Below are 23,573 nucleotides of genomic sequence, written 5' to 3' on the forward strand. Positions count from 1 at the left end.
TTTTGGGAGCTGTTTTGCTCAGGGAGAAGCGGGGAAGTAGCTTTGAGCCACCTTTGGCGCCCCCCCAGATGCACTGAGGACTATCAGTTATCTACCCAGGGTTAATTTTTCCTCTTGGTCTTGCTGTACTCTTCCACTGATTGCAGTGTTATGGGTATCTTACTTCACCCCTTCATACATGAAATTAGTTTTGAACATCTCTAGTGCACTTAAAAAAAAACCACTCAGGCTTCTTTCTACTATCTTACACATATCCTTCAATTCCTCCCAGGCCTTGTACCCAGATTGGTAGGTGTGTTGTATTTTGACATGGAAAATGGTTTGGGCACCTGCCAGTATCAATGAGGGTTTTTCTTAGCCTGTATCCTGTGTTCCTTCCAGTTTTGTCAATGGTCCTTGACTATGGAAATGCTAATATTCATGCCTGCTTCTTATGGCTAATGAATGACTTGATGATTATGATGTACATTTATAAGGCATTTCCCACAATGAAGGATTCCAAAGCACCTCACAAAGTGGTTTATAAATAGGCATTGCTTTATCATCCTCTGAAATTCAGGGTTGCAAGATGACCTTGATTAATACTGCATGGCAGCACTGTTAGAACAAGTAACAAACCAGACACCACTATATCATATGTAATAAAGAAGGAAACCCAACCACAAAAACTCTCTTTGCCATTGTTTATGTATTAGCGCCTGGATTTGATGGGATAGGCATGTTTTACAGTAAATATTTTTTTTCCAAATGGGCACCTGCCTTCAGAACTAGCAGCAGCAACCTGCTTCCTTCTAGTGCCACATGTATAAATGAGGCTGGCACAGTATCTATTGGAGCTATATTTATTCATTATTGGCACTAAATGTTTCATTTTACTCTCTTGCTTGTTTTCTGCCTCTGCATTTAGGCAAGAATGTCTCAGAACTGGAAATGCCCTAGGGTTGTACTACTTTTAACGGCAGAACAGTAATTTCCTATCACTTAGACAAGAGAACTTGTTTGTTCATATGCCGCTCTCATTCAAATAAATGAAAACCAGAGAGTTGTAAGTGACAGAAGAGCCCCCCCCCATACTTTTTGTACAGTGCTGATGGTTGTGATCCATAATCTGAAGCTCCCATATGCACCAGCACCTCATTGGAGCAGGCAAGGTTCTTGATGGTGGAGGGCCTCCCAGCCCATTGAAAATGTTTCTTTTAGTATGTCATTCTGGCTGCTCTCTCTGTGAGGTTGCATTTGCCAGCAAACCAAGCCTAAGGCAAGCACAGGTCTCCTGCTGTGCCCATGTTTAATCTCATCCTTTTCCTCCCCATATAGAATGTTTACATGTTCTGTTTCTGTTTGTCTCCGCCTCTAGTTTGTTAGGCACCAAAGTTGCATCTTCTAAAGGTAATGCTGACACTATCTCAACAAGGCACCGTCCCTCCTGGAACTTCTGTGCTAGCCAGGAGAATGTGCTAACATCTTTACACTGGGTGAGGCATGCCCTTCCATTAGCAGCCAGCCAAACGTGCTGGCATAGTATCTGTGTGGAAGGGAGGTGGTGAAGAGTAGTTCCATGGCTCTGCTTCCTCCTTGCTTCATTTGGAGTGGTTTGTTTCCCAGGGGATGCTAGCAGGGAACAGTCCTTGGGCTCAGGCGAATTCAAGGGGTCCTTGTTTTCAGCTAGTTTCTGCACAAGGGGATAGTTACTTGTGCATTCCCTCTCCTCTTGTGTACCTATGCAAGCGCTGGCCACAGTCTGATAGAATGTCAGTCTGTCTCCCAGGATTAGTGACAGGCAGAGTTGAGATTTGGTGCTGTCTGGATAATTAAGGAACCTTCAGATGCATATTTGAATCTTCCTTTATTAAAAAAAAGCAGTAAAAATCCCTATTACAATATATGCAATAATTGCCCCAAACTGCTGTGTCAATGTTGTAAGCTGCAGTGTCTGAGGAAGTGAGCTGTAGCTCACGAAAGCTTATGCTCTAATAAATTGGTTAGTCTCTAAGGTGCCACAAGTCCTCCTTTTCTTTTTGCTCAGTAATGAAATTTATATTTTTAATTGTTTTCAGAACCTTTACTAAATCAAAACTTCTTGATCTGCAGAATTGGCTTGGAAATCCTGTGAAAATTATTCCAGTTCCAATATTTCCTGGTAGTTCTCATGATATTTAAGTATTGCCTTCTTCACTTAGAACTGGAACTAGTCAGCATGGAGGTGTGAGAAATAGTCTGGGGGAGGAGAAGTCCATTATAAGAACCCCTCTGAATCTGCAATAGTTAGATACAAATATATGAATCAAGTTTATATGTCACCTAAATCAGTTTTCCTATCTTTTTCCTGGATTCCTCAACTGAAGTATGCAGAAATGCACCCAGATCCTTTGTATGTTAAGTGGCATTTAACTAACTATACACTCCTAACTTACGCAGTAAACAGAACTCCCCACTGACTTGAACGAGGAGTTTTGTTTGTTTGTTAAAGTATCATATGGTTCTTTATCCCTAGTACAAGGTTATTTTATTATCACAGTACAATATCAAAAATGATATTGCTCCACACAGGAATCTGGGAGAGGAGATCTATTCTCTGACTGGAATTTTGTGCTTCATCTGCTATGATAACGTATTAACATTTATAATTTTCCAGCTGAAGTCATATTTCCCCACCAGATCTGTATGATGGGTTGAGATGTGTTGGCATTGAGCAGTATGGTGGAAGGCAAGAATTACAAGTCACTTCCCTTTGTGAATGTGGGGAAAAGAGAACAATGTATTCTGTCTGAGATACACTCCCGAATAGTCACTGAGTCAGTCGGTGTTCTAATGAATTTAGAAGACAGACTGTTGTGTAATTCAGATGGTGAATAACTCTTTTTACAATTCTGCCTTCAGTTACATAGATATGTTTCCCATAGAAAAACATGAGTTACACCCATGTAACTCAGGGTAGAATTGGGCCTTTAGAATAAGCGCAGCACTCACCTTCAAACCACTCTACCAACGTTAATTCTGAGGACATGTCTTTCAGGCAGGCAAACCGTAATATTTCCCTATTCCTTTTCTTAAAGAGATGGAGAAATTGAGGCAGAGAGGTAAAGGCCAAAAACTTAATGGGAACTGTAAGTACTAATCAAGCCCTGGCCATTTTAAGTTCCTAAATATGGATTTAGTTATCAAATAATAGAAAAAAATTGCCCCAAGTAGTCTTCTCTGGGCTCCAGATGGACTCTGTGTCAGACCCAGGGTCAGTCTGTGATCATCTCCTGTGCATACCCCAGTAGAATTTTTCCTTTTCTTGAGGAAACCCACAATTTACTGTATGTGTAATGTGCTAGGTGCTCCCACAGGTCTCCTGAGATCATATTAGTGAGAGAAGCTGAAGCGCACTCCTGTGAGGCAAGCAGTCTGAGACATTTTCTTTTTCGTGTCTGGCTGCTTGAGTTAACTATAGAACATGGTAATCCCCTCTGCGTGTCATCCTCAGAGCTGTAACAAAGCAAAATGATTTTTGTAATGCCTTAAAATAAGTAGAACAGAGCTGAAAGTGCTTGTTGAAGATAAGTAATGAATGTAGAGGCAGCATGATGTTATAAACAAGCCTGATGCTATGATACAAGATGATGTGGAATTGAAAGTAATACTTTGCAAAGCATGATGTCAGGAGGCATTCAGGTAAGTTGAGCAGGTTGCTTTCATTAACGGGATGAGATTCATGGACCAGGACCAGCCAGCAGTGAGTGTAGTTACAGTGAATGATCAGTATGTGACGAAGCTTGGCACAGCTGATGTTGCAGTGTCAATCAGGGTTCCAGAGATATCTGAGAAGTGAGCTGTATGGCTAGGAAGGGATCCTCTCCCACTCAGTAGTGCTGCTGCTGGTGTGTTTCAGGGCAGCCAGTTGCCAGTGAAATCTGAAACCTGAGGCTGCGTCTGAGGGCTGGCCTTGCTAGGTTGTTCCAGCCTTCTGTACTGTGTATTCACACATCCCTGCACACACAATCACTCTCTTTCTAACCTTCTGGACTACTCCTTCTGTGACTGCTAGGATTTCTCAAGTACAGGTGGTGGTAGTGGAGCGCTTCGGAGTTAAAGTAACGCAGTCCTCGGGGATCGAGTCTGCAGATGGTCTGAGCATTCAAGAGAGAGAGGAGAGGAAATTTTTTTTCTTCGCAGTGACAACTTAGTTTAGCACCACCGTATTTCCTCTCTGAAACTGTCTTGTGAAGCTACCACGTTTATGGGTCTGAATATTTCCCCCACTTGTGGGAAGTAGAGTGCTTGGTTTTTTGTTTTCTCCTTTCTTATTCACCCGGGTGGAGTGGTTTTCTCGAGCTGCTGCTGGTCTGGATCAGCGCTGCAGTTGGAAGCAGGGTAGGTGGAATTAAAGTGGTGTTTGTGACAAAACTTTGAAGAAGGGCACATTCTTTTGACAGGACAAACTCTGACTGCAGACCAGGAAGCCACAGCAGCAGCTGTCCGTGACAATGCTGTTCTTGTCTTGGAGAGGGAGGCAGCTCTGAGGATTCTGTTCTGTGCTGCTATTTTTTTAATTACAAACTTTGTCACAATGTTCCTTTTTTATTTCTCCCAGGGATAAAAATAGAATATTCTGTCATCTAACTCCAGATTAAAAATAAATAAAAACAAAGGCTCTTTGTGTGTTCTGAAATTCCCATGTTAATATTCATCTTCAGATTTGTAATAGTTCTCTTTGCATGTTCCTCTTTGGTACAAATGTCTGGAGTTCAACTCTCCTAGATAACAGGCTCACCGGGGCAGAATTTGTAATAAGTGCTTTGATTGTAATCACCAAAGAGTTAGGAAATCTTTAGTGGATTTTAAAGACACCCAAGTGGTTTTGTGTTTAAGATAAGAGAGCTGCAGAAATTGTGGATTTTTTGTCCCCTCTTTTGAACTTGTATAAAATATATATCTAGTATATCTCAGAAATATGGATATATGCTTGCAGAGTTTTGAGTTCTCTTTTTAAAACAAATCTTAAATAGGATTTCTAGTATAGGAGAGTTACTGAGTACTGTGACTTGTTGTCCCAGACCTCACTAGATATTGACCAGAAATAAACAGCATGATCCTTTTTAGGCACAAATGCCAATATATCATACATATGTAGAAAAAGGGTCCAGATTAATCCATTGTGTAACCACAGTGACTTCAATGGGGCTACATTTACCTAGATATGATAGATGAATTCAAAACATCGTTCTTCGGGTAACTTCTTTTGTTGTTAGGTATCTTGTCCTAAAAAGAGACATTACTTTTATCCAAGTTTCAGGAGGAATTGATTTATGTTGGGTGTCTTGTATTAAGAAATGAGAGAGGGGGATTGATCCATAAACAGAACAAGGCATGCTGCCCTCACTAAGACAAGCTGATTGGAAACTTGTGGTATGTACAGATAAGTACAAATTATTACCAAAAAGCAGTATGTGCGTCCCATAATCAAAAGCAGAGGTAGATGGAGAGAGAGAGATTGAGTGAAGTCCTTATCCCTAGCTCCCCCTGAAATTCAGATGCTATGCTGTGGTGTTGTTTTTGTTGTTGAAACAGGCATTGGTGGCACATGGTACAATGAGTTTAGAGCCAAAAACTAAAATGGGCTTACAAGTTCCCTTTTTGTGTGTGACTGGCATCTTGTTTGTTGCTTTAGTTTCCTGTTTGTTTCTTCCTTGAATGCTGCTGTCTCACTTTCTTGCAGCTCATCTCTCCTATAAAGTTACACAGGGATAGATTGAGGTTTAAGTGGGTGCCCACCCAGAGAAGCCCCACAGCCAGCCCAAGGACAGTAGTGAGTCCAGTTTTCCTCCCTGCCTCCCTCCTTCCTCAGAGAGAGTACATCACCAGATGATTTCTGGCTTCAGGGGGATGCTGCATGGCATTACTTCTGAAATCTGGACTTCTCTGGTGGCTGCAGGTTCAAATCCTGCTGTGCCACGGGCCCTGTAGCTCAGCTTACTTTTCACTGGCTTTTTGTTCTTTGCTAGGAAGATGAAGCTCACAGAGTTAGATGCAGGAGGAAATAAGACCTCTTAGATGTAGTTGTTGCAAAACTAACAGGGTGAACTCTTGATACAAACATGTCTGTCGGAGCATCAACAACAAAAATCCCCTGTGAGATTGTCTGTAGCTTTGCACAGCTACAAAACACACACCGCTTTCAAGGACTTTCATCTACTATGGTTTTATTCAATACATGATCTTAAATACACTAGGAAAAAGTAGGATGTATAGATGAGTCATAGCAGGTGGCACAAAAGTGGTTTGCATCTTATTACTGTAGTGCTTTTTTCTTTAGGCTGTTTGGTGTTTGCTACCAGCATCCTTATTTATTTCTAGTGTGACCTACTGGCCTTTTGAAGTACATGTTATCCCCAGAGTTATTAATGATCTGGTATGTTTTTCTGTGACGTGAATAAGTAAGCATTGCTGGTTCAGACTGTGCCTGGCATTTTCACTATAGTACCAGCTTGAGTGCCCTAAACCAATGGCTCTCAACCTTCCCAGACTACTGTACCCCTTCTAGGAGTCTGATTTGTCTTGCGTAGCCCAAGTTTCCCCTCACTTAAAATACTACTGGCTTGCAAAATCAGACATAAAAATACAAAATCACAGCACACTGTTACTGAAATGTGCTTATTTTCTCATATTTACCATATAATAAATCAATTGGAATATAAATATTGTACTTACATTTCAGTATATAGAGCAGTATAAACAAGTCATTGTCTGTATGAAATTTTAGTTTGAACTGACTTTGCTTTTTATGTAGCCTGTTGTAGAACTAGGCAAATATCTAGATGAGTTAATGTACCCTCTGGAAGGCCTCTGTGTACCAATGGTTGAGAACCATTTCCCTAAACCCCATTGCAGTTGAGTGTGATCCATTAGTTTTCCATTAGGAAAAGAAATGCTCTCTTGTCTTTTCACTTCTCTATGTATGTTTTCATCATTCACTGTATGATATTTCTGTCTTTGTGTAAGTGCAATGCTGCAAGCAGAACAGGTGGTTGATACTGCTTTACCATAGGGAAGCACATGGGCATTTAAAGAAACCCATAACACTATCATGTCAGTCTTCAGAGGGGCGGAAGGTTGCAATGACTGTAGAATTTAAAGTATCTCTTCAATCATTCTTCATAGCAGAAAGACAGCAGGGCCTGAAAATGAACATATACCTCCTACATATGTATTTTGATGTCTTGGTTAAAGAAACACAAAATACTAGTGCTGTTTTTAGAATGGCTGTTGATTGTAGAGTCTAGGGAAAGTAAAGTAAGTGTGTGTGTGTGTACGTGTGCGTGCATGCGCGAATGTTGGGGTGGGGTGCAGGAATGCCAGGTCACCCTGTCACACACCCTGAAATCTCTTTTTTTTAGTTGAAAAAAGGGGGTTTCTTAGTGCTCCTCGAAGTTGTTGAATTGACAGCCCTGAAAAATCTAAGTTTTTCTTACCTTTAGAGCAGGCATAGCAGATGGTGGGAGCTCAAGCTTCCCCAGGATGAACCAAAAGAGCCTCAACTCTGACCTGGAGGGACCTACTGAAGCCCCGACCTTCTAAGTAACTCCATGCTGGCAAACCTCCACCTTCCCTCAACCCCCTCCCCCCCCACACCTGCAAAGAGCATCCTGGAAGTAACTGAGGTTCTGTTTTGGAGACTTTTCTGCAGAGAGCTCCTTGAAGGATCAGGGCCTTTGTTTCCAAGTGCATTAGTTTCTTGGCTTCTTCTCTAATATTGCCACTAAGTTTTGTGCTAAGGACAGTTGCCTTCGTTGAACTGAAACAGTGAACTATTTCACAGAGATTTATAGATTGAGGCCAGGAGGCACCCTTGTGATCTTCTAGTCTGACCTGCCATCCTGTATAATACAAATATCCAATCATCATGTAAAAATTTCCAGTGAAGGAGAACCCATCGTGATGCTGGGTAAGATGTTCAATGGTTAATTACCATCACGGTTAAAAATGTGTGCCATCTGTCTAGTCTGAATTTGTTTAGTGTCAACTTCCAGCCATTGCATCTTGTTATATCTTTGCCTACTAGATTTAAGAGTCTTCAGTTATCAAATTTCTGTTTCTTTTGTGGGTACTTATAGACCAGTGGTCTCCAACCTTTTTATGCACAAGATCACTTTTTGAATTTAAGGGCAACCCAGGATCAACCCGCCCCTTCCCCGGGGTCCCATCCCTTCCCCAAAGCCCTGCCCACTCACTCCATCGTCCCCTCTCCGTTGCTCGCTCTCCCCCACCCTCACTTTCACCACGCTGAGGTAGGGGTTTGGGGTTCGGGTGCGGGGTCTGGGCTGGGGCCGAGGGGTTTTCAGTGTGGGAGGGGGCTCCAGGCTGAGCCTGGGGCAGGGGGTTGGGGTGCAGGAGGGTGCAAGCTCTGGGAGAGAGTTGGGGTGCAGGAGGGGGCTCCAGGCTGGGGCAGAGCACTGAGGTGCAGGAGGGCGTGCAGGGTACTGGCTCTGGGGGGGGGTCAGGGCTGGGGCAGGGGTTTGGGGTACAGCATGGGCTATGGGCTGCTGGCTCCGGGAGGGGGCTTAGGGCTGGGGGTTGGGGTGCGACCTCCCGCCTGGCTGCACTTACCTTGGGCAGCTCCTGGTCAGCAGTGCAGGGAGGCTAAGGCAGACTCCCTGCTTACTCTGGCTCCATGCTGCTCCTGAAAGGGGCCAATGCGCCACGGGGGGGGGGGGGGTTATGTGGCTCCGGATGCTGCCCCTCTCTGCAAGCACCACTCCCACAGCTCCCATTGGCCACATCTCCCCATTCCCAGCCAATGGGAGCTGCAGTAGCGGTGCTTACAGGTGGGAGCAGTGCACAGAGGAGACCCCCCAGCCCCCGGGGCTGCAGGACAGACGTCCTGTGCCACCAGAGATCGCGATCAACTGGGAGATTCTCTAGGATCGACCAGTCAATCACGATTGAGTGGTTGGTGACCACTGTTATAGACTGTGATCAAGTCACCTTTTCTTTGGTAAGCTGAATAGATTGAGCTTCGTGACTCTTTCAGTCTAAGGCCTGTTTTCCAATCCTGGAATGATTCTCATGGCTCTTCCCTGAAAGAACTGCTTGAAGTATTCCAATAGCAGTCGCACCAAATACGGAATGGTAATCAATGTAACCTCCTTACTCCAACTGGAGATTTTCATTTATACATCCAAGGATCAGATTAACCTCTTTGGCCACAACATTGCACAGAGAGGTCATGTTCAACTAATGATCCACCCAGACCTCCAAATCTTTTTTAGTGTCAGTGCTTCCTAGGCCAAATATGGCATGGATTTGTGGTTCACAGATGTAGGATTTTATTTGGCTTTACTAAAGTGTATAATGTTTGGTTGGCCCAGGTCAGTAAGGGATTCATTTTGCTCTGTATTGGTGAGCTGTTCTCCTCATCATTTCCCACTCCCTCAATCTTTGTGTCAGCTGCAAATTTGATCAGTAATGATTTTTTCCCCCCCTCCAGGTCATTGATAAAAATATTAAATAGTGTAGAGCCAAGAATCAACCTCTGCGGGAGCCCACTAGAATCACCCTGTTCAATGATGATTCCACATTTACAATTACATTTTGAGTCCTACAAAATCAACAATATGTCACACATTAAATGGTATCATTCTAGTTTCTTAATCAAAATGTTGTATTGTATCAAGTCAAATGCCTTACACAAGTTTAAGTATATTACTTCAACACTGTTACCTTTTATCGATGAATCTGTAATCTCATCAAAATAAATATCTTGTTAGTTTGACAGGGCCTTATATACTCCATGGCATAATAGGACTAAATTCCACAACAGTGGCAAAAAATTTCTATGGCAACATTCATTTATTCTCTTGTCATGAAGTACCCTTCATGCCTCCTTTCTTAGCCCCATACAGTTATGGGTCATAGCTGACCAATTTAATTGGCATAACCTTCGGCTGAATATTTTTGATGGTGATAATTTTCAAGGCTGAACTGCTTTTTCTTCCATGCTGCTCAACTCAGTGGGACTTGGTTCCTGTAGCTCAGAACCAGGTAAGGGGATGTATCAGCAGCTCATCTCCCTGGCTATCTGGGCCTCAGATGCTGCACTGTTCTCTGGGTTTCTCAGCATCCTTCTTTTGAGTTCCCTCAGTTCATGGCTGCCTGCTGCAGGCCAGTGCTGGCTCTTTCACCCCTGGCAGCATAGCTGTGTGGAATCGTGCAGGGTACATGCACTCTAATCAAAGTGACTTCTGCTTTTGGGAAAACTGAGGAGCAAAAGTCAAAGGCAGGTAGGTTCTGGTAGGCAGGGAACCAAAACAAATGTAAAATGATGAACTCTGGAGCACATATGTGTGTGTTCTGGGGCATCCTGGAAATTGCCAAATTGTGCAGTAACAGAACTGCAGAATTTACAGGGCTCTGAGTGAGACACATCAGGCAGTTTACTGCTCTCAAAGCTATTGTTTCAGGCCCGCCGCAGAGATCACTACATCAGTTTGCATTCTGCATTTCCAAGATTATCTCCCCAATCATAAGGGCTAGAAATACATATATTCTAAAAAAGCTGAGATTCTGGAGCATTAATTCTTCAGCAAGGGGTGAATTCCTTGGCACTTGCCACAGCTTTGGAATTGTGGAATATATGAAATCCTGCACGTAGGTCACTGAGCAGCCATCAGACAGTAAAGATAAATCAGTACAACATGGGTGTTGTATGTGGAAACATGGATGCCACAACTGTGCTTCCTTTAGTTCCCCTAATGCTTTTTCAAAACTTGACATCAGTGGACTGCCCCCAGCATCTCCAGAACAGGGAGCATTGTATTGATAGGGAAGCGTGACCAGTCAAACACCAGAATGCTTTTGGAGCATGTATAAAAACAAATAAAATTCACCCCGGCATGTGGTGGTGCTGACAAAAAGGCCAAAATAGTAGTATTTTTTTTTCCTTTAAAACGTCTACGGAGATGGCAGCTTATTTTCTGACTTGCTGGGAGAGAGACCCTGACCACTACCTAGCTCCATCCAGGTCTCTCCCTGACTGTGACTTTTAAATCTCTCTCTACGTGACCCAGCTTGCCCCACTCCCCTGATTCTGAGGGGCAAGGGGGCTGACTGGACCCAGAAGGAGTCAGGATGTTCCCTCACCTGGGAGAGAAGAGGGCAGCCCCAGCCCACCCTATTCACTATGGCCTAATCTTGGGCCCTAAACCCAGCATTCTGGGTTTTCCCTTAACTGTCTTGCTGAAACCATTTCTTCTCCCTCAGTTACCACATCCCCAGTCCTATGCAGGTCTTACGGGAAACCTAAAACAGAGTAGAATGGGCCTGAAAGTTGTTGGTTGTCAGTACATCCTGACTAAGGGAGGGTAAAGCAGTATACGTACTCTAATACATATTCTGTGTGTTTCCAGCCAAATGCTAAAGGATCTTCAGGCAATCTACAAATATACACAATATATTGCTGCTCTTGTACAGGAGAAGAATTTAGAGATGAACCCTGCAGCGACAAAGGGCTGGATTCTAATTGAACTAGAACTTCTTACTGCACAGCTGGTGTTCAGCCAACAGTAATATGACCTAAAAAGATAAGCTCTTCTATGTCCTATGTGTGGGACATCAGCTAGCATAAGAGCCTGCTGCTTGCTTACAGCTAGCAAAGCTTGTCCTCTTAGGTCAGGTGATACAAACGTGCTTTTGGTGTTAAAGATTCCAGGCTCAGTCCCAACTAATGATCATAATGTGTTTGTATGTATGTGGTCATGGATTGTTTTATTAGTGTGTAGTGCCATAATCCCCACAGATATGAGTTTAGAAAAAGATTGAAATGTGTGGTCCACCCGGAGCAGTGGAAAGCCGGCCTGGCCCTGTGGAATGTAACCCATGCTTGGTGTGGTCATATGTCCCCCTCTAATGGCGCCTAGATCAGCCAGAGATTGATGAGCCTGTAACAGCCTTGGCTACTAGACACATGTCTTTTAGCTCATGTGGTAGAGGCTCATGCATTAAACTCCAAAGGTCCCAGGTTTTATCCAGGCTGCCGCCGACCAAGATCTGTTGGCAGTGGAAGCAAGCCTAAGGCTGGCTTATAGAAGCAGTGGAAAGCAAGCCTCAGTCTGGCTTAAGTGGCTGTGCTATATTCACCTTCACAGCCTGTAGCATAGAGGACATGGTGGTGGAAAGAGGTTGTGACTAGAGCACCTCTCTTCTCGAGTGATCCCAGTTGCTGGAATGCCACTTTGGAGGGCCACTGCAGCCAGATGTTATTTAAATCAGCCGAAGGCTATTCTAAGTTGCTTGAAATGCCATATCACCTAAAGAACGGAAAATGGCATAAAGATGGAAAAATGTAACCTCCTCTTTGCCTCCTTTTCTTCAAGTTCTGCAGTGAATGCAGTTTAGCTGGACCTGAGGATGGGGCCCTATATTTCTAATTCGCGCACTGGATGAGGGTTAATTTATTTTGTTTAAAAAAAAATTCAGAAAATTGGTAAATTAAAAAAATCCTCCAACCGTTAGAGCTTTGCATGTCATGATACTACCAGGATCTTGTTAGGACTATCATGATGTGTATTTAGGACTGGCTATTTTAATTTAGTTAATTATTGTTGTAAGGTGTTGCTAGTCATATCTACCTGAACTACTTGGTCTATGACCAAGAGATAAAAATTTTACTTATTGGTGAATAGCCCAGGACAGGATAAAACAAACTTCTAAAACTTCCTGTTTGAACACACTGTAAACTTGCATTGCTATGACAAATATGTGAATGCTGGAGTAACTAAGAGTTAAATGACAGCTTATGAATATTTTTTTAATTGATATGTTGATTGATATTGACTGCAGCACCGCTTAATGATCAGAGTATTGTTTTGGAAGGTGTGCTGTGTAATATGTGTTTGTGTGTGAGTGAGAAAATTAAGCCTTTACCTCTTCTCAGAGAACAAGATCAAAATCATGTCTTGCATGCATGGATAGTCACTGGGGTTATCCGCCGTAAAGTGGTTTTAAAAACACAAAACAAAAAATCTGCACAGTGGAAAGAAACCTTGTTACTGTCAGTTTGTAATATTTGTGCAGCTGTTTCCACAGCTCTGTCTTAACTCTCACTCTCAGCCCCCAGAAACAAGTAAATGGATGGCTTTGGAGGGTGGAGGGGAAGGCATTTCTTTGCAGGGCCTGACTGGAGCAGACTCAGGAGAAACAAGCTATGCCTTATAGTCAATGAATTATAAAATACAAAGTTAAATAAGAATTCATAGCACAGTTTTTAATACTTGCAACTTTTTAAGTCTGGGTTTGCTTTGTCTTGAGCAGGAATAAATGAGATTCTGGCAAAACACAGGACAAAGAGATACTATAAAAATGGGTGCCTGGCTTTAAAGTGTGGTTATAATCATTGTGAATTTTTAAGAATGATCTCGTTGGATTCCATGCCTATTCTACCTCAATGACTTCTAGGTCAAATTTTCTGAGTTTAAAAAGTAATGGAAAAAGTCCAACCCTACAAACTCAATCAGACGTCAAACTGAGTTCTTTCTGGCTTATGTAACGTGGCCAATAATAAGAGTCTGGACTACAAACATAGTAGCTAGGGCCCTGGTATGTGAGTAACTGGGTACATGGTTGGGATTTAATTTAATTTTTGATATATGAGGCAGAATGGAATCTAGCTTGTTCTGTCATAACTTCATCTGCATATCTTTTTTTCCTCAGTAAATACAGATATATAAAGCAAGCAAATATAACTCAGAAACACAGGGTACTGGTATGTTGGGAGGTGCTATTTTTATATAGTTATATTTCTGATATCTGCACTTCAAATTAATAATGTTAATATGATTTAATTTAGATTTAATTACACTGTTACTACGAGCTAAATTAGTAATTGCAGATTATTTATTGCAGTGTAAAATTGAGTCTTAAATGTTAGTTAGCACTGTACAAGTATGACAAGGGTCCTCCTTACAAAGTGCCTTTAACCAAGTTCAAGTATGAATTAAAAAGGGGTTCCAGCTAAAACAGCTTCTAGCATGACATGGCAATACCATACTAGAAGCAAATTTTAGAATTTGTTTCTAATATGTCTATAAGAATATATAGTATTGCACTTCAAAAAATATTTGGTTTAATTTATCTTGCAATATCAGTATTGCCGGCACTGATGATTTTATTGCAACTTTTGTGACATTTGATATATTTCTCAAAGCCCCAGCACCTGGAGTTATGATACGTGAGAATCTCGGCTCTCTCGCTCTTTTTTAGCAATACATTACTAGTTGCTGTGGTTTTTAGAGGAAAGTTTGAAATCACGAACCCTAAAAGCACAAAACTCTGAAGGCGAAAGAAAGGAATCTAACATTTATGATTTTTTGTCCAGTCTCATGACTTTTGAATAGTTGTCTGACAGTACTGGAACTTGGTAAATGCCCCTATAGAATATGAAAAAGTGGACTATTGCAACTAGGTCATATTATATAAGGATCTGATCCTGCAAGGTTCGGAGTGCCACCAACTCTCATTTGTATCAGCTTGGAGTTAAAAATATGCACCTCCCAGGAGACCACAGCATCTGCAGAGTTGTTCCAGCTGGCTTCACCGTTCAGAAACACATGTCTGGTGATATATTTAAATCTTACATGTTTGTATACACTTAGATGTATGATAAGCTTTGTCAGGTGTCTTTCCTAAGGGATGTTAATGTGAGAACGGCAAGAAATTGAGAAATCATCATATATATAGTGCTCTTATTTTATTTCTATGCAAAATAAACTTAAGGTTAGAGTAAAGGGATATACAGTAAAAGCTGTGTTATCTGACACTTTCCCAACCGGAAATCTCTAGAAACTGGCATTTCTGATATCTCCCAATGCAAATCTTCAATAGGGTTGCCAGGTGTCCGGTTTTTGACCGGAATGTCTGGTCAAAAACGAACCCTGGCAGCTCCGGTTAGCACCGCTGACAGGGCCATTAAAAGTCCAGTTGGTGCAGGGCTGGCAGGCTCCCTACCTGGCTCCGCATTGCTCCCCAGAAGCAGTAGCGTGTCCCTGCTCCTAGGTGGAGGAATGGCCATGGGGGCTCCCTGCACTGCCCCCACCCCACGTACTGGCTCTACAGCTCTCATTGGCCGGGAACCACGGCCAATGAGAGCTGTGGGGGTGGCGCCTGCAGGCAGAGGTAGTGCACAGAGCTGTCTGGCCGGCCTTCTGCCTAGGAGCTGAGGAACATGTTGCCTGGATCCAGCACCCCAAAACCAATCCTGTGCCACCATCCCCTGTCCTGAATCCCCTTCTTCACCCAAACTCCCTCCCAGAGCTCATGCCCTGCACCCCTAAACCTGAGCCCCCTCCCGCACCCATTGGTAAGTATAACTCTGAGTTAACTGGAATTTTTGACTAACCAGCACCCCCCATTCCACCAACATGCTGGATAACAAAGCTTTTACTGTAAATGGGTAATATCCTTCCCCCACTCTTGGCATATGCTGTGCACGATGGATATTGCCCAGACTGATACCACCACATTCCTGGGGTTCACTTTTGAAATCCATGGATATATGTAAAACCAAGTGATCTTTATTATGTATTTTTAATTAACTAACTAAATGTTAGGGCAGGACTGTGTTTACAAACATGGGCCCTAATCTTACAGCTGACTTTGCAAATCTGCCAGAGCCAGATGTAGAGAGGCAATCCAACCCCAAATGAGTAGGTTAGGAGCATTTGATATGTATAAATAGAGGAGGCAGAATTTAATTTTTATTTTTTATATAATTTCAATGGATAACAGATATTTTAAAGAATTTTTTCAGTTTTAAATTTTCAAGTTCCATGAAATTATGGGAGGGGTCAGGTAATTATTTAATCACAGATGCTGAGATTCAAAAAGTTAAAGCTTCATAACCATTAAGATATAAATGGTCAACATCTCATGTCAAAATATGCTAAGTAAATATCCTTAAATCAAACTCTGAACTCTCAAGCGGCATTTTTCTTTCTTTGTCTACCTTTTTAAATGGAAATATTTTTTCGTCGGTGTTTGTGTACGGGGAAATCAACATTTACTGATAAAAATCTAACCTTTCCATGCCTACATATAAAGTGTTACCCAACATTGTCTTAAAAGAGAAGAAAAGATCCACACCAAATCCATATCTCTCACACAGATTAGATCAGCGGTTCTCAACCAGGGGTACACATACCACTGGGGGTTACGCAGGGGTCTTCCAGGGGGTACATCAACTCATCTAGATATTTGTCTAGTTTTACAACAGGCTACATAAAAGGCACTAGCAAAGTCAGTACCAACTAAACTTTCATACAGTGACTTGTTTATATAGCTCTGTATACTATACAGTGAAATGTAAATAGAATATTTATATTCCAAGTCATTTAAAAGTAAGCAATTTTTCTGTAATAGTGTGCTGTGACACTTTTGTATTTTTGTCTGATTTTGTAATCAAGTAGTTGTTAAGTGAGGTGAAACGTGGGATACGCAAGACAAATCAGACTCCTGAAAGGGGTACAGTAGTCTGGAAAGATTGAGAACCACTGCATTAGATCACTTTCTGTCTTTGGTAACTCTTTACAGTAATGAGCCAATCATTAATTTCTTTGACATTTCTGGTAATAACACTAATCCTGAAGAATTTACTGGCTATGAATGTGGCTGTCATAAACACTTATGCCGGATTCTCATAATAATTCAACTTTTAAGACAGACAACTTATTACAAAGAGCTATCACCTTCTATAACAATTCTTAACACTCTGCCCTTTGTAGTGGTTAGCATGGACCTTGTGTGGGAGAAACCAGTGTTAATCATTTTAAGCTTTGCATTTGTCAGACAAATCATTTTGTTAGATGTGAGGGGAATAAGCAGGGAGAACGAGGTGGGTGGCTGGTTGTGCAGGCTGTTGTGTGAATCTGAGAGCCAGACAGAGTTCTGTCAGTGCAGCACTTATATTACCTCACTGTTTGCTGTGGAGTCCTCCTTTGTTTAATATGTGGTGAATTCCCACATGTACTTCTCTCTCCCTTGTCCTCAGCCTGAGGACGCTGCTCACAGGGCTCAGAATGCCTCTCTGCTGACACCAGGAAAGGACCAGAGCAGCAAGTTGAATGTGCACCACATGGCACATATGGTCGAGACTATTTATCATGTAACAAGATTAAGCCTTCATGCAGCAGTGCCGTATAATGCAGACACACGCTGCTCCAGATACCTTTACCAGGCAATTTGAAAAGTGCAGAACATCAGTTCAGCAAAGGTGGTCTCTTCCTAACACTAAAAAGAGAATCCTAAATGCTTAGACTCCCTTCAGACATTTGCATGCTGTTTGATGGTGTCACTCCTGGGACGCTGCTTCTGATATCTTCATCTTCCAGAGTGAACAGGAAAGCTGTGAATCGTGAGTTTTGCTGTTTTTTATTCTTTTAGGGAGTGACAAAAAATACTACCCTAGCCACAAGGACATGTTAATTATGATTGTTGTTGTTTTATGTCTCTACCTGACTACATAGTAAAGATTTTATAGCTTCTTTAAGTGTCCATGAACTATTGGGAAATTAAAGGGAAATACCTGGTGGAAATACTCAGTTAATAATTTAATTTACAATCTGTGCTACGATACTGAATACCAAATGAATTCAGGACAATAAAACAATAAAGTAAAAGTCGTCAGGGGCATGGTGAAGCTGGTATAATGGGGTTATAAATATTGATTGTTACAGAAGAATTTCATAGGGAAGTCATTTGTGGTATTTCAGATTTTTATTTTGAATACACAGCAGACAGACCTTAATGAGACGATGCTCTTGTCAGTCAGGGATGGCAGGGAATAGATCTGGCTCCATGAAAGAGACTGATTCTCTAAAACCACTGGTTGACCAGCAATTTTTCAGCAAAATAATTAGGATTGCATTTGTGGACATAGAGAAAAGGAGTTTGAGGATCAATGGCAGCTAATTATTTCTCAAATGGCTAGGTCAAATTTTGCTTGCCTTGAGTTTGCTACAAGCTTTCTTCTGTCATTTAACTCTTCCATGAGACTCGCCACAAACCTCTCTTTATTATCTTTCTGACAGAATGGTCCTTAGAATACTGTGTTGGGAATATATATCTGTCTGTCTCTCTTCTGACAAGCTTAGCTTTGTGCTGCTTGACTTGTAGTCATTTCCAGATATCAGATCTTGATCTAGTTGAAAGGGGGAGTCCATTTGGAAGTATTTTGAAGGGCATTTTAAGCAACACAACTATCTGATCAGGAAGTAGGACATGGTGCAAATCCATGGAATGTTGTTAACCTATAAAATTCTGGAAAAAAATGTGAGTGCGCGTGCGCACACACACACACACTGTAGAAACTGTAGTTACCTTGGTAGTACAGTATTCGAAACATGGTTTTGAGGAACTAAATGCTACCTTCAGTTACAGCTGTGAAGCCCCACTGAAGTCATTGGGTTGCATAGGTATGACTAAGGGCAGAATTTTGGTCTTAAAAGAGTTTACTGGGGATGGATTTTTAGTTAGGATTTGGTGCATGGTATGAGGAAAATTTATCTGTATAATACTTTCTGTATAAAACTCTTCCTGTCTCTGAAAAACATGAGGTAACTGAAATATCCCCAAATGAGGCATATTTAGTATTTAGTCAGATTTGCTTGTGGAAAGCCATAGCTTGCCTTATTACGCAGAGATTTGCTTCATCCTCTTTGAGGAAAAAGTTGAGTATTTTCTTTTCAAACGCAGATCTGATACTTAGTGATTTGTCGTTGGGTGTATATTGTAGATCGGCAAGCCACTTTTTTATTTCCTTTGTCCTGTCCTTTTAAAAGTAGACCTCTAAACTGAGTACACTGTCAGAAGTCTTATTGTTGATTTGTATTGTGATTGCTCCTAGAGGTCCCAGTCTGGGGTCAGGTCTCATTTGTACTAGGTGCTCTATACACGTCTTATTAAATGTAATCTTGAACTAAAAAAACAAAAGCTATAATACACAGTTTAAATGTGTACTTTTCCGTAGTGGACAGTCTTTTCCTCTCAGGTTACTGGACTTTTTGAAGTTCTAGTTCTTTAACAACTAGCACGGTACACACTTCCTCTGCATTCCAATCTTTAACAATAAGAAAAAAGAGCTTTTTTATTCTATTTCATTTCAATTCTGTGTCAAATAAAACCTGAGATGAAAAGGCAAATGGAGTAACAAAACTGATTTATCTAATAGATTTTCACTCTTTTCCTCCCCCCTGGCTTTTACTAAGGATATGTATGGGTTCCTCTGCTGCAAAGAGAGGGGGAAGGGGGGAAGGAGCAGTAGCCAAGTGTTCTGTCAAAGAAATATCCAAACTACACAACCATGCACTGCCAGAGAGAACCCTTCAGGTCCGGTTTGAAGCACACTATTGAGAGAGTGTAGGTAAAGCTCGCACTGTAGCTGCCCATACTATTTTCTCTATATCAGGCTGAGAACGTCAGTCATGAGGGTTATTAATGTGGCATTTACCTACTTAAAAGCTTGGAGATAAGAAGTGGCCAAGGTACCCTGGGAGTTCTTTTCTTTGACAATATACAAAAGCCCTAAGGTATAATGTACTCTTTATATGGCAACCTGCAGCAAACAGGCAGCTTCCATCTGAAGATAATACAAAGATATTTTGGACATGAGTTGATGGTTGCCAGGTTTTATACTTTTATATCCCCAGCTGGTGCTAATGTACATCAGTATTGTTCCAAGTACATTCTGCTGTTCCATCTTTCCATGCTAAGATAATCAATTTACTTTAATCCCTCTCAGTACCAGATACCCTCAGTCTTTGATCTCTCTCTTTGTTAGTGAATTATGCAATCCTCTCTAAGTTGTGAAAGACAATAGTATTTGTCTGCTCACAAGATGCAGTCACTTTTTTATGTATTTGCATTTGTAGATACTCTCATGAATTAGTAGCATTATAGGCTCAGCTGATTTATGACAGCATAGCATTCTTAATCTTGACTCATGATTTATTGTGTAATGTAACTGAGATCTGGGATCCTTGTATCGTTGTTCTTTTGGAAAAATTATCTTAGAGTGGCTTAGTTATAGTCAGTATGAGTCAGTTAAAAACATGTGCTAAACAAAATGGAAAAGCAAGTGTAAAAATGGGAATAGAAGTACTCTTCGCGTATATTGAGTCAACTTCACCTACTTTGCCCTTTTTTCTGTCAAGGGGAAGGTGTTATGTGTAAAGATGAGACGCAGGCTTTGGGGCCTTGGTTTGATCTCACCATTGACTTCAGTAAAACTACTCTTGATTTACAAGGGTCTAAGTGAGCTCAGAATTGTATCTTTTGTTAGAACTCAGGAATGCAAGCCAAAATCTCCTGAATTCAAACAGTCCCAATGTGGTGTTCAGCCAAGTCACTTTTCACCTCGCTTAGTTACCCCATCTGGAAAAATTAAGGTAACTATCTAACAATGGTGGCACAAGGATTCAAGCTGAAAAAACAGAATGCATGCTAAATAAATCTGATATATGAGGCAGCTATGCACATTAACCCCAGCTATCTGAAATGAGAAAAATAGGTGAAGCTGACAGTGCCATCTATTCTTAGGGTTGCTTGACAATTCCCATGATAAGATTTTGTTTCCAGTTGCTTGTAAGAGTCCCAAACCTTAATTGTTCAGGCTGAAATTTTTCATGCTGCATGTCTGCCTCTGGCTGAACATTTTTGGGAACTTTCAGCTAAAATGGTTCAGCTGTTTACAAGAAAGGAACTAGAGAAAATATATTGCTTTGCCCATTTAAAAGGTTCTTCTGCTTCATTGAGAAATGATAGCACCTCCATGCTTTGGAGCAGGTACTTCGAAATTTGGCAGTGGGCATCCTGGAGTCGGGGATGAGCTATTTTTCATGTCCACGAAAATTGCCCCAAACTTGGCCAAGTTATATGCCTCTAAAAATATCCGTGTGCACATGCCCACGAGAGACTTTTGAGTTTGATTGCTAAATTCTCTGAAGTGTCCATCTGTACTCAACATGCTCCAGCCCAAGGCTGAAGGGCTGAACAGGATTTTTTCTATGATCTCTCCCCGCAGCTACTGTGATGCCAGCAAAGAGAGACTTTCTTGTGCACTCAATGCTCCTATTGCTGGACTCAGGCAGTGAAGAGAAGGTGGAGGAAGAAACTTCTCTGGAGGGCAGAGAGGGGAGAAATTGGAGGGGGAGGAGGCAGAGAGGATTGTAGAAGCAGAGATGGCAGGAGCCAGGAGCAGAAGAGGATTGACGATAGGATGATTGGATAGCAGCAGAAGTGGACAGGGACCAGGCTTGGGGCACAGGCGCATAAAGGTTTACAACCACTAAATAATACTCCCCAGATAGAATTGAGCCCAGCAGTCCTCTGTATCCACATTCCTCCACAGTCAGAAAATAGCTGTTACTCCTTGCTAGTGGATTATGTCACCCCCCTTTTAGTGACTGGCCCACATAGGAGGATAACCTACTGCTGCTATCAGTTACTTCATTATTTGCAATGACACAGGTCTGTGCCATGGATCTAAGGATATCTCTGCACTGCTGCCAGAAATACAATCTCCAGTTCGGGTAGACATACCTGCACTAACTCTGATTGAGTTGCCGTACTAAAAATAGTAGTGTGGTTGCATGGGTGGCAGCATGTGTTAGCTGCCCCAAGTATGTACCTCGGATTTCATATAGGATTGTACACAGAGTGGTGAGCCTGTCTGTCATCCATGCAGCTGCCCTTCTGGATTTAGGACTCTAGCTCTGTTGGGTATGTCTACCCAGGCTGGAAATTACACTTCCAGCTGCAGCGTAGACATAGTGCTAGAGTCTGAACTCACTGATGGTCCAGTGTGGGTGTCAGGATGATCTAACATAGTGGGGTATATTTTTTTGGGGGGAGGGAGGAGACAAAAAAGGGAAATTTTCATTAAACATATGTTAAGAGAACATAAAGGTTGTGGTGTTAAAGACTGAAAAATTAGGAAATGCCAGAGTTAATTTGACCCCCTTGTGTATATGCATTATGATACTGTCTTTGATTACATGATCACACACTATCGTCCCCACCCGACCCCTTCCTTTATTCCATGTATGTGATGGACAGTGCTCAGGGAATGAATCAAGGTTGTGTAGTGTGAGTGAAATAAGGCCTGGCCACACATTGAATATGGAGGATAAAAAAAATAATATATTGAGTAACTCCATCCTGTGGGGGTCCAGTAGAAAAAACTGTATGTGATCATGTAATTAAGAGCTTTATCTTGATAAATATATGCACAGTGGGCAGAATTAAAGTTGTGCGGGCAACCTTATTTTGGGGAATTTCCTGTGAGTTCTTGACTTTTGCAACTTTCTTTTAATGTATTGTTGGGGAATGTAATTATATTATGGCCCATGTTCTATGTGAGGTCAGACTAGATGATCACAATGATCTGGCCTTGGAATCTATGAATCTATACACCTTGGCATAAAATAGACAATCATCTGGTTATGCAGCATGTAGTAAACCAAGTTGTGCTTTGTGCTCTGTAGCAGAATTCTACTCAGACTTCTTCTTGGCTCACAGCAGTTTCCTGAGACCTGATTCTGCACTTTTGTATACCTTGTGTAGTCATGTACACCTGTTAAAAGTGAGTGTAAAGTTTTAGCACCAGTGTGAGTGGAGAACTTCTGTTTGCTAGAGATTTACACTCACTTTTGCAGGTGTAAATGACTGCAGAAGGGGCAAGGCAATGGAAGATCAGGCACTTCTTGTTGTGGGTTCATCATTGTATGTACTGTATCTAGAAGCATCCCATGACATTGCATTGTGTTTTTAGTAGAACGACAGGGATGATCTTGATCATCCGATGAAGTGAGCTGTAGCTCACAAAAGCTTATGCTCAAATAAATTTGTTAGTCTCTAAGGTGCCACAAGTACTCCTTTTATTTTTAGGGATGATCTAGGTTTACTTAATCCTGCCTCAGTGCAAGGAATGGATTAAATGACGTCTTGAGGTCCCATTCAGCTCTACATTTTTATGATGGCAGGAGCACAGCTCTATATTAGAGGGAGAGGAGGGCCAGCAGGAAATCATACACCTAAATGGGTCAGTTAGGCTTCTAGCCAGCTTCTCCACTTCAGTATGTCTAGAAGCAGGGATGTCTGAATGACTCTTGCAGTTTTGAATTTGGATGCTTAAATTAATTTTGAATTTGGATGCTTTTATGGAAACTGATATTAGTAAACATTTTGAATCTGAGTCTCATTAATTGAAAATTGCACAAAAAGTGGCTCTTATTTTTCTGCTGTGTTTCTTGGATAGCTCATCATTTGCTAGAAGTTTTCAAAGCTACTGTGGTAGGAAAGAGTAAAGTACTTTGGAAATCGTCATAGGATACTGCCATTTCTTTTTGTTAACTGACTTGTTAAAGTTTCAGTGGGATCTATAGAGTTACTTTAAAACTATAAATGGTAGAAAATTTTTTGACACCTTTTTTCCATTGAAAAATGCCATTCATCTAAATTTAAAATGTTATACAGAAACGTATGGTTTTCAATGATTTTTTTTTTGGTCAGGAAAGTTTTACGTACAGGATGGCAATTTGAAA

General features: G+C 41.5%; 1 protein-coding gene across 4 annotated transcripts in view; it reads left to right on the top strand.

The window, feature by feature from the left end:
- The first annotated feature begins 4,002 nt into the window (after positions 1–4,002).
- ARHGAP24 (Rho GTPase activating protein 24) overlaps positions 4,003–23,573 on the top strand; it is a 336,201-nt gene continuing 316,630 nt past the window's right edge. For 2 of the 4 annotated variants that reach the window (XM_073340568.2, XM_073340569.2), the window contains exon 1: positions 17,024–17,386. In XM_073340568.2, coding sequence (XP_073196669.2) covers positions 17,281–17,386 — 106 coding nt within the window. In that variant the 5' untranslated portion in view covers positions 17,024–17,280. Of the gene's footprint in view, positions 4,360–17,023; positions 17,387–23,573 lie in introns of those variants that run through there. The other 2 variants (XM_073340570.2, XM_073340577.2) reach the window with 2 other exon arrangements.

This window comes from Lepidochelys kempii, chromosome 4 (assembly GCF_965140285.1).
Source record: "Lepidochelys kempii isolate rLepKem1 chromosome 4, rLepKem1.hap1, whole genome shotgun sequence".
In the NCBI taxonomy this organism is placed as follows: domain Eukaryota; kingdom Metazoa; phylum Chordata; order Testudines; family Cheloniidae; genus Lepidochelys; species Lepidochelys kempii.